The 16,018-nt window shown below is 38.0% G+C and overlaps 1 protein-coding gene across 2 annotated transcripts in view; it reads right to left on the bottom strand.

Annotated features, from left to right (window-relative positions):
* NIPAL2 (NIPA like domain containing 2) overlaps window positions 1–16,018 on the bottom strand; it is a 79,096-nt gene that overhangs the window by 42,569 nt on the left and 20,509 nt on the right. Inside the window, exons 2-3 of one of the 2 annotated variants that reach the window (XM_061123689.1) lie at window positions 13,408–13,476; window positions 12,185–12,356 (exon numbers count right to left, since the gene is read on the bottom strand). In XM_061123689.1, coding sequence (XP_060979672.1) covers window positions 12,185–12,356; window positions 13,408–13,476 — 241 coding nt within the window. The remainder of the gene's footprint in view (window positions 1–12,184; window positions 12,357–13,407; window positions 13,477–16,018) is intronic. The other variant, XM_061123690.1, reaches the window with a different exon arrangement.

Genomic DNA, 16,018 nt, shown 5'->3' with positions numbered 1-16,018 from the left:
GCACAGATGTGAGAGTTGGACTATAAAGAAGGCTGAGTGCTGAAGAATCGATGCTTTCGATCTGTGGTGCTGGAGAAGACTCTTGAGAGATCCTTGGACAGCAAGGAGATCAAACCAGTCAATCCTAAAGGAAAATAGCCCTGAATATTCATTGGAACACCTGACGCTGAAGCTCCACCACTTTGGCCACATGATACAAAGAGCCAAGTCACTGGAAAAGACCCTGATACTGCGAAAGATTGAGGGCAGGAGGAGAAGGGGGTAACAGGATGAAATGGTTGGATGGCATCACTGACTCAATGGACATGAGTTTGAGCAAACTCCGGGAGATAGTGAAGGACAGGGAAGCCTCGTGTGCTGCAGTCTATGGGGTCACAAAGAGTTGGACACAACTTAGCAACCGAACAACAACAACAGTGGCTTTAGAACATTAAAGCAATATTTTCTACAGATAAATTAGTGCATAGATACATAGCTCATTGCGTTAAGAACTGAGTTTGGGACTAGCATAAAAATGTATGAAAAATTTCTATTTCAGATTTGGACCAAAATAATTCAGGGAAACTAATTTCACATGTTAGAGCCTTAGAAAAGGTATTAAAAAAAATCAAGATCTCACTCCCAACTCCTATTACAGACTTCCTGTGTAATTATGTAAGGAATGTTTCCAAGCAGCCCTTCTCCAGGGGATCTTCCCGACCCAGGAATCAAACCAGGGTCTTCTGCATTGCAGGTGGATTCTTTACCAACTAACCTACCAGGAAAGCCCCTGCAAGCAGAGGGAGATGGATTAACAATAGGTAACAATAAAAAAATAGGTAAAATATCATTACACTAACACATACTAAATGCATTCCATTATAACAATCCTTGAGATGTCTATTTCACAGTGAAGGTTTCCAGCAAGAAGGGAGACACTGCTTACATGGAATAAGGAGATTTTAGAGCTAGTAGGAGACACAGAGATAATCTAGTCTAACCTTTACAGTTACTCTAACCTAGAGTAACTTACTCTATAATAATTTACTACTAATAATAATTTACTCTAACCTAGGTTCTAACCTTTACAGTTGGGAAACTGAGGTTCAAAGGTCTCATATTTATTGATCTGTTCATTTAACAAACATTTATATTACAGCACAGCTGTACCCATATTTCCTTGTCTCATATTTATTGATCTGTTCATTTAACAAACATTTATATTACAGCACAGCACCCATATTTCCTTGTCCCACTTCAGAGCGCTTTTTAGCATACTATACTTCATTTCCTTCCTTAGAGTAAGAAAGGCATCATTTTCCTTCTCATTGCTAAGCCACAATTTCAGAAATAATGTCACTTTCGAAGGAAGACAGAAGGATGCTATGTAGTAGACAATTTCATTGCTAAAAGCAAAAAGGACATGATTGGTAAAAATAAACTTGAAATATACTATATACATTAAATTATATCAATTGCCATAAAATAGTTATCAGAGTCTTATGAAACACAAATATGCTACTTTTACTTTCTGAAAGAATTTATGTGCCTGATTCATTTTCCAAGTTTTGAGAAAACATGTAATTTGCTACAAAATTTTAGCTAAGATAGGGAATGAGACTTTAAAAAATTTATCTAGCTAAGAAAGTAATGAAAAAGAACATTCTATTAAGATACATCTACTTATAACTAATTTATGTTGCAAATCATGATTAAAATGAGCTCTGTGTTGAGCAAAAAGACAAGTTTCTGAGCAACAGCTGATAACATGATTTCTAAGAACAGCAGTAAATTTTAATTTTATTTATTTTTAATTGGAGGATGACTGCTTTACAATGTTGTGTTGGTTTCTGCCATACAAGTAGAATCAGTCATAATTATATATACACACCCTCCCTCTTGAGCCACCCTGCCCACTCCTATCCCACCCCTTCAGGTTGTCAAGAATAGTAGTAAATTTTTTAAATGAGAAAAAAATAAGCAAACTGAACTGTTCCCATATACCTCTGCAATCAGAGATCTGTCAAACTCAGCCCTGTCTAGCTGTTGCTATAACAACAACCTTGCCTTCTAAACATGTACAAGGGGGAGACAACTATTACACTTTTATTTCTATAGTAGAAATTAATATTTTAAAATAGAGCATCTTAAGATCAATAGTTTAAAAAGCATTGGAACAGATAATACTGGTAAATGAACAGATTTTTACTAAGTATGATTAAACTAAAGTTACTACAGAGCCCTAGGTTGAGCACTCACAGTTTTATGTGCATTTTTGACTAAAGGCATGGTTGAGTAGAGGTTCATAAATCCTTTTCCATCCTGGCTTTCACAGATCATGCTTCTACACAGAGAGTGCTCCCAGACACAGGCCTACACAGAGTGCTCCTGAGCACAGGAGCGAATTCATTGCATGGTGAGCACAGTGACTCCAGAGGCACTGAGGACCACAATGATTAAATGCATTAAAAGAAAAAAAAAAGGTAGCCTATGAAAGATAACACACCCAAATTAAACAGTGGTTATGTAGGAATCATGGGAAAAAATACAGCAGGAATACTATGTAAAAGAAAAGTACAAAAAAGTGTCTTCTTGGATTTGGTGCAAAAGAGTGCTCCCAAGGTGCCGTTTATTAAAGTATTCACACAGCCTTGATCATAATACTTCATGGTCAGGAGAATCAACAACAGTTATAACGGACTGACTCCTATTGGGAAGTCATCTATACTCTTTTTGGTGAGGAAGCGTCACCTGGCTTGCAGGCAGAATGGAAACGATTTCCCGTCATGGCCCTGTACAAGGGTGAGATACATGGACATTCTGATTTGGATTTCCAGATGAAAACAGACAGAGGCCAAGCCAAGATCCCCGTGGCTTCAGCTGCACCAGGTACAGGCGTGAGGAGCTGTCAGTCCCAAGTGTAGACATGTTTCAATTTGCAGCATGATGATATATGTACACATTTTACTTAAATTCTCTCCTCCAACACAAACAATAATTTTTTTTTTATTAAGGGTTTAAGAACACAAAAGAGGCTTCAGTAACCATTCAAATGTGTTATGGTATGGCTATTTTTTCGTTCACATTTATTTACTTCTCTCCACTTTTTTACCCTTTTATGACCACTGCTATAAAGATAGATCTAACCCAAAGTTTTAAAAAATCAATTACACTTTATTTAAATGTGATTATCTTATGTGATTCAGCTGGAAAGGAAAAACCTTTGGTTCCAGGGTCACAAACCCAAATGCCTACAGGGGCCCGTTGGGTAATCCTCTAAAGAAGAAGGAACAATGAGGGCGGTGGGTTACGTTGATCAGGGGCTGTGGGCCTGTGGTGACCTGGTGTACACAAGATCAGTGAAAGGCAGTAGCCAGAATTCAGTCCTAGCCAACCTCAAGTCCAGTGTTACCAGATCTGATTCTTTTAAGACAAAAATCCAGTTTTTGTGCATCACTGTCCAATTTTTAAACATGGGAAATTAATTTGTATTCTTAAAAAGCATTCTTTGAGCAAAACAAACACAGCAGAGGCCAGATTTGGTCTACAGGCCACCCGTCTGTAAACTCTGATCTAGTCCGCAAATAAAAATTCCATCAGCTCTCCTGCCTAGATATTCAATTTATTGTTTAACCTCTATAATCTGAAGAGAAACCAGGGTATATGTTTATAATACAGGAAAGCAGAACACAAAGTACTAAAGAAAACACTCTTTTATAAAAAAAAGATCCCATGACATGAAAAGAACATATTTATACAATAATGCTACAAACAGTTCCTCACATGTAAATATCTGGCTTGTGGTTTCTGACCACTTAAAATGGCAACTTTATTGTACTGCTAAAAAGCAAACCACAAAAGCACTTTCATGTCAGTCACAATCAAACTTCAAATACGTGGGCATGTTGAGTGCACTCACAGGCTCAAGCAACTCTAACCGTTTTGAGGTGCGGACTTCTCCAAAAGGATCATTCCTCCTTAGTTGTAGAATTGGAGGAGAAAAGTATGTCAATTACAATGAATTCCAAGGAATTGGGATTCGAAAATCTGAGGATGTGACACTCTGAAAAATGTTTCTTGACAGAGAAAAGAGTTGTCCCACTGCCTACATCAGCAGGAATGAAAGTATCCAATAATTCATGCTAGTAAAAAAATTGCTAGAGGGTGTGGAGAAAAAGGAACCTTCCTACACCACTGATGGGAAGGTAAATTGGTACAGCCACTATGGAGAACAGTATGGAAGTTGCCTAAAAAACTAAAAATAGAGTTACCGTACAATCTGGAATTCCACTCCTGAGCATACATCCAGACAAAACTACAATTCAAAGAGATACATGCACCCCCATATTCATAGCAGCACTATTTACACCAGTCAAGACATGCAAGCAACTTAAATGTCCACTGACAGATGAGCCGACAGCTGAGTGGATAAAGAAGGTGTGGCACATATATACAATGGAATATTACTCAGCCATGAAAAGGATGACATAATGCCATTTGCAGCAACATTGACAGACCTAGAGATTTTCATATTAAGTGAAGTAAGGCAGACAGAGAAAGACAAATATTGTGTTATCACTTATTTGTGGAATCTAAGAAAATGATACAAATGAATTTATTTGCAACACAGAAAGAAACTCACAGATGTAGAAAACAAACTCATGGTTACACTCTAGATACAAATATAAAATAGGTAAACAACAAGGACCTACTGGATAGCACAGGGAGACACACTCACTATTTTATAACACTATCATGGAAAAGAGTCTGAAAAACACGCACACGTATATAACTAAATCACTTTGCTGTGTACATGAAACGGACACAATACTGTAAATTAACTACACCTCAATTTTTTTAAAAAGAGAAAAAATTGCCATTGTCATTTCTTGAAGATAATGAAATTATAGGTAACATGCATAGTTTCAAAAGAGGAAAGTTACCTGGATTAAGAACAAACATCTTTTCTACATTTTTCTTGATATACACTAGTGATTAAATTGAAAGGACTCCACAAATGTAAAAACACTATCACTGACAGGATTAACTCTGTATTATACACGTAATAGGGCAACATATCATCAGCAGCAATTTCTTTAGAAATACTCTGTGGTGTTCTCAAAAATAAGGATGGGTGGAAAAGATGTTTCAAATAAAGGTTCTTGGGTTTTGGGAATGCTTTCAGCTGAGAGTGCATGAGCAGACATAAAATGAGGACCTCTGGGATTTATTCCACACATTTTACTTAGGCAGGTTTTTGGGACAATGTGCTAGGGCAGACAACCCAGCAAGCCACCGAGAAAAGGGGTATTTTCCACATATTTTCAATGTAAAGTGCCCCTATCACATGAGGTCTAGAGCCCTGACAACCTCATTCGGGCTGGCCCCGAGCACAGGGCATTAAAGGACAGAGAATCCACCTCATCGAGGTTTGTGGGCGCTACAGGTCACTTGCTCATGGGCCTGTTTGTGTTTTCCTTCATTTGTTTCTAATAAAAATCTTGGAGACCAAAGTTACTGCTTGAGATGACTTCTCTGGAATTCCAAAAGGCCTCACCAGGGTTTTCTGGCTGCGCTATGACCATTGTTTAATGGAATACAGACACACTGCAGCTTACAGCTTCATAACGGCACACAGAAATACATGAAACAACATATATTTCCACATCATGAATTTCAATTTGAACAAAAGCCAGCATGTTAGGGAAAATGCGTGATGGGAAAGACTTACCAGTCATCTGCTTCATTCTCTCCTCATTTTCCCAGAGCAGTTCAGATCTCCAGCCTTAATTCAAATTAGCCTCGTCACAGGGTGACTACTTCTCCTAGGAAATTATCCCAGGGCCAAGGAGACCTCACTGCTATTAATTTTATCATTCCATATAAAATTCCAAGTGTTTGATCTCATATAATTCATCATGAGTTTAATCTACTTATTACTCACTTCTATTCATCTGGGCAGTAATTAAGTAAAATAATAAGGTTGTATGTCTCATACAGTACCTGGCATGGTGGATGCTCATTCAGCATTAGTTTCCTACCTTTAACTATTTCCAAACTGTTGTTACCTGAATTTAACTGGGAAAAAGGTGATCTATTCTCTGAACTCCAACTACTTTCAATCAATACACTCAGAGGTATAGAGCGGAAAAATGTCCATCATGTTTTTATTTCTCCCACCCTTCCTGCCCCCACAACAACATCCCTTCATATCCCACTCCCTAGCTACCCCTAGACAAGTCAATTTTATACTGAGAGAAGTCTACCATGAACCTCCTTCATTTTTTGTGGCTTCAACTCTTCAGATTATTGACAACTTTATTATTTTCACTCATCTCTTAATGCTTATGCATAGCATAGATCACCATCAGGGGATAAACAGGAAAAGGAAAACATGAAATGTAAGGGCACACTTTGTATTAATAGATGCACAAATAATCTAACTCAACCCTCCAAAGGACAGGCTAATAAACCTGTAAGTATGTACAGAAGTGAGTATTCACAAGTTCTTTGCAAAAAATGTTTAACTACTGCACTTCATCAGGAATTGAAATCTTTTAAATAACACCTTGGAGAAGGAAATGGCAACCCGCTCCAGTATTCTTGCCTGGAGAATCCCATGGACAGAGGAACCTGGCAGGCTACAGTTTATGGGATCGCAAAGAGTCGGACACAGCTGAAGTGAGAAAGCACACAAATAACACCCTAGAACAGAACAGAACACTTCTCTTTCAATATCCTGGAACAGGACATCCTAGAACACAATCCTCACTGTATCAAAATTCAAATTCAAACCAATTCTGTGAGGCTGTATTGTATGATTTCTTGTATCAGGCTCTCCTGAAAAAATCAGACAGCAGGCCACATGACACAGAGTCCCAGTCTCCTGGTCTCAGATGAATGGCCAAGATGAACATTAAACAGGTCACTCTGAGCACGATGAGAGTTGCCAAAGGGGAAGTAAGGGTCAAAGCTTCTACATGCAGTTGAACAGGTTGTGCACTGCACAAAGACACTACATTTGAGGGGGCACCACCCACATCTCAGATCTTGGTGCTTCGTGTATTTCTCAGGACAATTTTCTGACAGATGGCACGAGAGTGTCCTCCTCCCATCAAATTATTGTATTAAGATAATCTGCAGATCAAAATAAAGTATCATGAGAAAGGCTGCCTTTTTCTAATTCACAAAAAGGCACCAAATAGATGAGAGGAGGGCCCATGCAGGGTGCTAAGGGAGCAGAGAAGAAGCTGGTTTAATTTAGTACAGAAGCAAAAAAAAAAAAAAAAAAAGGGCCTCCTGGGGAAGAGGGACAGGAAAGATTAGCAGCAGTTTAAAATTTTATTACAAACTGCACAGAATATCCAACTTATTTCTCCTTATTGGATTTCTGGTGTAATAAATAGTTTCTCAGAAAAACACTTTCTCAAATTGCAGTTAGACCTGAATGTCTCTCTGAAGTTAATTAGCAAGTGAACAAAAGTGCTCTGAAGCCAGAGCAAGAAGACAGAAAGTTGCACGCACATTTCAGATTGTTTTCCCTTGGACAAAATTCTGAGTCTGTTTTTTATATGTATTTGTTTTTGCTAGGTTATTTGGAAATGCTGGTATTTTCCGACACATTTTGGTGGGTAATATGTGGAGGAGTCATAGGATAATTGCTGCTTAATGGCTAAACAAATGAGCGGTGAGGAGCCCACCCTTTTTCTCCCTGAGAATTAATTAATTACTGGAGGACCGATGCTGAAGCTCCAATGCTTCGGCCACCTGATGCAAACAACCAACTCATTGGAAAAGACTCTGATGCTGGAAAGATTGATGGGAGGAGGTGTAGGGGGCAACGGAAGATGAGATGGTTGGATGGCATCACTGACTCAATGAACCTGAATTTGAGCAAACTCTGGGAGATAGTGAAGGACAGGTAAGCCTGGTGTGCTGCAGTCCACGGGGTTGCAAAGAGTCAGACACGACTTTAGTGACTGAACAATGAACGACAACAATGGTAAGGACAATAAAAGGCATTTCCTGAAGTGGTTTATTCATTTTTGAGAATTTAACAACCAGCCATCTTCAGAAGCATGAAGTAAACTCCCTTTTAAAGAATAATGTACTGTGTTTCTAGTTAATTAAAAATATAAATCACAGTGACAATGGCTAGATTTGTCACTGTGTCAAACACCAACACTGTTCCTAAGTGTGTGTGTTTACTCAGTTCTTCCCCATGACAACCTCTGAGGGAAGAACTGTTTTTATTCCCATTTTACAGATGAGGGAATTGAGGCATAAACCCATCTAAGCAACTTGCCTGAGGTCACAGAGCTTTCCAGGTGCAACTGAAACACCAACTCTTAAGATTTCTTAATTAATGGAAAAACAAACTCCTAGAATTAACCATGAAAAAGAGGAAAACTGGCAGTCACTCAGTCATGTCTGACTCTTTGTGGCCCAATGGATTGTAGCCTACCAGACTCCTCTGTCCATGGGATTCTCCATGGAGTGGGTTGCCATTTCCTTCTTGAAAGGATGGGGGTAGCCATTTCTCTCTCCCGACCCAGGGATTGAACCCAGGTCTCCTGCATTGTGGGTGGATTCTTGTCTGTCTGAGCCACCAGGGAAGCCTGCCAGCATATAATCAGCATTTTAGCCAAAATAAGCTTTTATACTTATTATTCACTGAGGAAGCCCTTCAGGGAGAAAAGGAAGGTAAACGTATAAGGAGATACAAGAATATGAGGCCTCTGAGCCTCTTTCTCCAAAAGAGGACTCAGGCCTGGGCATTCAGATCTGCCTGTGTATCAGGATTACTCCCATTATCCACCTCCCCACCCTGCTGTAGGTACCGGCGAGGTATCTATCCTGTCTGAGTCTCTAGAACGCTCTGACTGCCTGTGAGTGTTGCCGTAAGGACTCTCTAGAGGGTTTTCTGCAGAACTGTTGTCCCTTGAGATGCTTCTTATAAAGGTATCTTGTGGACAACAGATTTGGAAAGCTGGCTTACTGCATTTGCTTCTGAAAAATTGACAGCATGCCTGGGCCTATCCCAGAGCCTCAAGAAATCCTCTACTCAGGAAACCTGTGTACTGTTTTAAATCCAATATTGCAGAAACCTGCTTGATTACAGAATTCTTTGTTTCTGAGAACGCCTATGAAACCATCAGTAAAACTGATGCCTGAGAAATGCCACCTCCAGGTAAGCATGTCAGTGTAGAGCAGCAGGATACACAGAGAGAAGGAAAGAAAGACTAGAAAGGAAGATGGTTCAAGGCGAGAACGTGGGTGGAGTACAAACTGAAATATCCAGGGTGGTTACCGTAGTGCTTCTTACGTGCTAGTCCTAAAAAAAAAGTCTGTTGCACTGAAGTGTACAAAGGGAGGAGGAATTTTGATTATGTAAGACAAAGCAGTGGGACTGACATATTAGCAGCCTGGGCGTAGTGAGATGATGACCCACACAGTATCGCCTTACTTCTGGAGAGGAGAAAAAGGAACACAGTGTATTGGTATGAACCAGGCTACCCAAGGAGAATGAAGAAGATGGAAGAAAGTTCCTTCACTTGGACTTAAGAGCTAAAATTTAAAAAAAAAAAAACTGTTTTGGACTTCAGTTTTCTTTCTTTCTTATATTTTTTTTCTTTTCAAACTTTGAAAGCCACAAAAGACAGCAGAAAAGTCAGAAAAGAACATGTAATCTCTCATGCAACATTGCAATAAATATTACCTTTAAAAAAAAAAAATCAAAGGAAGGTTTGATTTCCTTCTTGAAGCTCCCAAGAAATAATAGGGAAAATGAAATTAGTAAGTGTAGACACTTCTCTGCCTCAGCTGTAGACACAGCCATAGGATAACATATTTATTAAAAAATACTGTCCCCTTTGCTTCACGTTTTCTAGAGTTTCTAGAACCTTTATAAAGAATCATACAAGTGGTAGGGGGTTGTTCTGTGGAAAATCCTCCATCTCCAGCATTCCTTACCCACCCACAACACTGCACAGTGACCTGAACTCAACTCAGGAGTGCTGTGGGAATATTATTTATGAGCATATATTACTGTGTGCAAAGACTGTAAAGCAGGAAACAATTTGTGTTTGAGGCTATAGTTTTACTTCTTGGAATCATTTTAAATGGGTAGAGAGGGAGGTTGCTAAAAATGTTCTAAAGTTGAAACATTAATCCAGGCCAGGGGTAGACAAAGAAAAAGGAAGGATAGCATGGAGAAGAGCCCATCTCCAAGTCTGCAGGTGCATGGACTGCCCTGCCCCTCCAGCAAACCTGGGAGGGCGCTCTCGGAGGGGAAGGCGGTTAGACTGAAAACCTCCCATTATTAATGAGAGCTTCGAGCGAGTCATGCCAAGATGAGTGGCTTCACAGGCGGCTTCACGAAGGGCTGTGAGGAGCTTATCAGGGCTGGCCCTTCATCTCTGATAATTTCCGAATTCTCACTTCGGGTCCCAAGAGGCCTGGCTTATCTTCATTTCTGTGAGATCTCTGGGTCTTTATAAGAAATCCAGCACATCCCCCTTCCTTTGTGCTAGCTGGAATGGCTCTTTTCTTGTTCCCAGAAAAAAGCTTCCCAGGACTGGGGAATTCGAGATAAACAGAGAATTTCAGTGCAATGTGATGCACTCAACCCTCCTCCAGGCCTCTGTTTGATCTGTCTGGACCCTTCTGTTTTAGGCTATTGCATGGAAACTGAGCATGAAGCAGAATCAGAAACGAAACTAGAGATGAGCTCTGAACAGACACTTGCTATGAAAAATAGTACAACAGTTTCAGAACAATTGGGGCCTGTAGAAGTCTCAGGGTGACAATATAACTATGTGTGCATGCTGTGTCACTTCAGTCGTGTGCAACTCTTTGCGACCCTATAGACCACAGTCCTCCAGGCTCCTATGTCCATGGGATTCTCCAGACAAGAATACTGGAGTAGGTTGCCATGCCTTCCTCTAGGAGATCTTCCCAACCCAGGGATCTAACCTGCCTCTCTTATGTCTCCTGCATTGGCAGGCAGGTTCTTTAGGATTAATGCCAGCAGGGAAGCACAATATAACTATATCTTTTTATCTATTATTTCTCAGATTTTGAGAAGAAAAAAATATAAAGAATGCCCTTGTACACAGTATATGCAGTAGTAAATAGAAGATAAGACACCTTCAAATTGCTGATTTTATCTGAATTTTAAAAATGTCAAATGATTACATAAATTGTGTGCCTATTCAGAGTAGGGTGATTTTAACTGAACAATTTCTAGAAAGCCAAAAAAGCATTCTTGGAAAAAAAAAAAAAGCATTCTTTGCTAACCATTCTATTATTGTATATTATGAAATAAGATATTTTAAATGATTAAGAAGGGGAAACTTCTTTCAAAATGAAACAAAATTCCCTTTGAGTATACATTATTTCAGTTTAAATTATGTTTTTAAAAAGAATATCATATAATTTTTTGGAAAATATCATACTTGGGATAATATGCTTGATCTAGTTGTTACCAGACAATAACCATCAACTTGTTTCTATTTCAATGAAGATTCCAAGTTCACAGAAACTTAGAAACATGCTGTTTCCATAGCAGCAGATAAAGGGTGAAACTCAAAAGATTTTATTGATTTTAACACAGCTTAGAGAATTTGCTCTCTTTTTTAGCAGTAATTTTTGCTTTTTCTTTAGTCTTTAGCAACATCTCATATTCTCTTGTCTAAATGTATCTAGCAGGTCATAAAAAATTTTGAAAGCAGGCTAATTATGACATTACTGTAAAATTACACATTCTTATAGATAGTAATATATCTAATTCTTAATGTAAAAGAGATGCTAAACTATGGATCAGGCATCAAGGACTCTGCATGTCATGTCAGTTTAACATATGAATAAAATATGTCATTCTATTACAAATGTTTTAAGATAATTCATTAATGATTAAAAAGCATGTATAACACTTGTTGTGGCTATTGATTTATTGACTCAGACACCGGGAATCAGGCTTTTAAACATAAATGTTACAGCTACAAAATGCCAGTTTCTTCATGGTTAATGGGGCACCATGACAATGAATAACTGAAATTAGGAGTATAACTGTTCCAAGTGAGCATGCTAAGAAAACAGGAAACAGACTTTCTTCTTTTGGGCCTGTGTTCAGTTGTATGTTTTTTCACCGATTATTCTGATCTCTTAAAATTTCTATTTGTCAAAACACAGAAAAATGGCCCACCTGTAACAGACATACAGCCTAACGGAGCGATGAGAGTAATGGGGGCGAATCCATAGGCTGCGAAGTTTCCCGTCTCTCCCAGGGCCATCAGTATGACCCCACCCCACCACAACACGCTCCTGAAGTATGGCCTTGGGTGTTCTTGCTGTGCTGACCGAAGATGTGAATACTTCTAGAAGTCAAACAGGATGTAAATAAGAAAACATTTCCAAGCAACTAAAAATTGCCTTGAAAATTTTGGTCCTATAAAATTGCTTCAAGGCTCTTAAATTTATTTGCAGATTATAATAGAGCAATGATTATGGTTTTCTGTTTTGTTCCAAACATACTAAAAGTGACTCATACTGACACAGTATTTTATAGTTTAAAGGGCCTTCTTCATATTAATTAATTCTCATAACTCTGTGAAATAAATACCATTATTACTATCTAAAGATGGGATGTATGTCAAGGAGTTAAGTGACTTTTTATTCTACCACACCAAAACACTTCTTTCATTAGATTGTAAAAAAAAAATCAGGTTCCCAAAATAAACATCATTGAAATAAATATGATAAATTATTAAAGAAACACCTTTGGAAAAGGGATTTAAAGAGAGCATATCTTAGGGTGAGTCAAAGTAGCTACCACAATAAATGTAACAGGGCAGAAAGTTCTGGTAGCAGAGGGTTGGGATGGAGGAACTCATTTATATCTGGTTTGAGTATATCCTTTTATTGCAAACATGTGAATTCCTGACAAACTGGCCATTAAATAAAGCCCTATTCCCCTCTTGATTTTCTAATGATAACTGAACTCACTTCTTTAAGAAGTATGCACAATTCTAGATGACTTTAAAATTTTTTCTTTAAAAAATTTTTAAAAGCTTCAGGAGCTATTCAGAAAATAATAAAAGTACCATAAGAAAATGTAGAACATTAAAATAAATCTTGGTTTATGCCAATATTATGAACATCTTTTCTCAATGTGATACAAATTCACGTGAAGTTTAACAGGGGTATACAATACTATTAAGAGGTTCACAAAAATATTTAACTTCTTTTAAAATCAAAAGAAAAAACATGGATACAATCCAATCAGCACTACATTTGTCTTTATATCAATAAGGACATAAGATGCACTTTCTTTAATGAAGGAAGAAGGCAAGAGTGTCTGAGGCTTATTAAAGTCATAATGTGTCCCTGGATCAAACTACAGAGTTAGAAAAATAAGCTTCTTCTTACCTGAATATTTAGGGAAATGCTGATTACCAGGTTTCCTAAAATGGCCAGCAAAACTCCAAAAAGGTGAATCTATAAAAGAAAATGCTTTCTTTAAATAGCATTTGTAAGATATTTACCAGAAAAAAAAAACCTACAAAAATTTAAGTTGATACATTCATTCCTTTGTTCATTCATTCTGCAAATATTTCCGTAGCACCCATTTGCCAGGGTCATTTGGAATATGGATAACAGTTTTATTAGGATTAATTTCTCACTTTAGTCAAGTATTATTTTTTAGAACTAGTTCAGTCTATATTTAATTCTCTAGATACTTGCTCCCTTTACTAAAATAAATAGTCATCAGGTTCTCCCTTTTTCCCACTAATATGCTTCTACTTATTCTGTTTCAGTTTTCCTCAGCAACCCCTCTGATCGGGGTGTTCACTGTCTCAAGTATGTGAGTGCTGTTCTCCCTCTTTTCTTTCTCTTAAGATATTCTGGTAGACTGGAAGATATTCTGGAAAACTGTGGTATGAAAGAAAGATCATTGGCTTTGGAGTTAAAGGATGAATGTGAGATTCAGATCTGCTATTTTCTAATGGGCAACTTTGAGCAAGCTACTTCAGCTCCCTGGATCCAGTAGACAGGGGTAGTTAGATAAGATGTTTCCAAAATCCCTCTATCTCCAAAGTGTTATGAACTCTACCGGTGACAGACTAAATTTTCCACTGCTCCCCTGGTCAAGAACCCACAGTCCCTCTCTACAGTCAACTATATCAAGTATAAAACGACCATCCCAGCTCCCCATAATCCAGCCTCATCCTGAACACCCGCTGTCCACAGCACGCTCCAGGTTGCTCTCTCTGTCTTGGGTACCTGGGTCCCGACTTCTCCGGTCAGATGTCATACCTTGCTCACGTCATTCCTCTCACCCAGACAGCATCTCCTTCCCTCAGCCCATTCCAAACAGAACTCATCCTCCTAGCCATCTGAGCTCCACTCATTACAACCGTCTCAGACACCACAGCCCATCTTTACTGTCTCAGAATCTAAATGGTGCACGTCCCTATTTCTTCTTTTATACTGTCACGTGTATCATCAGGCTCTGTCAAGAGATGGCAAATTCTCCAAGGGAAGAGGATCGTGTCTTAGACTTCCACTGGGTCTTCTACGTCATCTACTATACACAGTGAGGGGCTTAAAAAAACACTTGCTTGAAAAAGTATATAGTGGTTTAAAACAAGAACTACAGAGGTTAAAAAATAAGTTCTGACACATTGCCCAAGATGTTTACTATAGATAGCATATGTATTATTTAATAACTTCAAAAGATGCATTTACTGCTACTATCTGGGTACAAAGATGTAATATCTGCTAGTAGTAACAATTAGTAATGATAGAGGCACTCTTCCCCCTTTTTCTTCTTTAATACAGAACTTTTAACTAGCTTCAAATTCCAAAGCATTATTTGAATTTCAAATGAACATTACAAGCACAAGGAACCCTTTTCAGAATGCAAAATGTCTTTGAAGTTTTAGAACTTTATTATGCGTGCTGAAGTGAAATTCAGTATTTTTTTAAAAAATGAAGCAGAAAAGCTGAAAACCCATTTAATAGCTGACATATAATATCCATAGTCTTTAATCAGTTAAGAATTTTCTTTTCCTAATAAAGGCAGTTGGCAACAATTTTGATCACTATTCCTCATGGGGAACAATTGTATCATAACATAATGTGCTATTTCCATGCTTTCGATTTACAATTGAGTACATTTGGCAGTAATCAGGAAAATAAAAATTCAGAAGAAGTTTGGGATTCAATGAGTAATTATGAAAATCTTCTGTAATTATAAATAAACTGGTGAATAGAAATAACTTACTTCAAAATTCTTTAAATGATTCACTGAGTAGTTTAAACACCACCAGGCCCAGTGTTTAGAAATTGGTTAGCAGGATTTGGCAATGATTTCTTGGATATGACATGAAAAGCACAGGCAACAGAAGAAAAAATAGATAAGCTGGACTTTATCAACAGTGAAATATTTTGTGCATCAAAGGACACTATTAGCACAGTGAAAGGCAACCCACACAATGGGAGGAAATATTTGCAAATCATATATCTGATAAAGACTGGTATCTGAAATATATAAAGAATTCCCACAACTGAACACCACCAAAAAAATAAACGATGCAGCTGAAAAATGGTCAAAGAACTTGAATAGACTTTTCTCCAAAGAAGATATATAAATGGCCAATAGGCACATGAAAAAATGCTCAACAGCACCAATCATTAGCAAAAGGCAAATCAAAAACAATTAAAAAAAATAACAGTAAGCGTTGGTAAGGATGTGGAGAAACTGAAACTCTTGTTCACTGCTGGCGGAGATATAAAATGGTTCGGCTGCCGACCTCATACCATATACAAAAAAATCAGCTCAAAATCAACCAAAGACCTAAATGTAAGAGCCAATACTATAAAATTCTCAGAATAAAACACAAGGGTAAATCTTTGTGACCTTAGATTTGGCCATGGATTCCCTTAGATAGGCATCAAAAGCATAAACAACAAAGAAAAAATAATTGGACTCATCAATATTAAAGAATTGTGTATTTCAAAGGACACGATCAAGAAA

The sequence above is a fragment of the Dama dama genome, chromosome 21, assembly GCF_033118175.1.
Source record: "Dama dama isolate Ldn47 chromosome 21, ASM3311817v1, whole genome shotgun sequence".
NCBI lineage: Eukaryota > Metazoa > Chordata > Mammalia > Artiodactyla > Cervidae > Dama > Dama dama.
The sequence above is the reverse complement of the archived record's forward strand: the minus strand, read 5'-3'. Positions and strand labels throughout refer to the sequence as shown.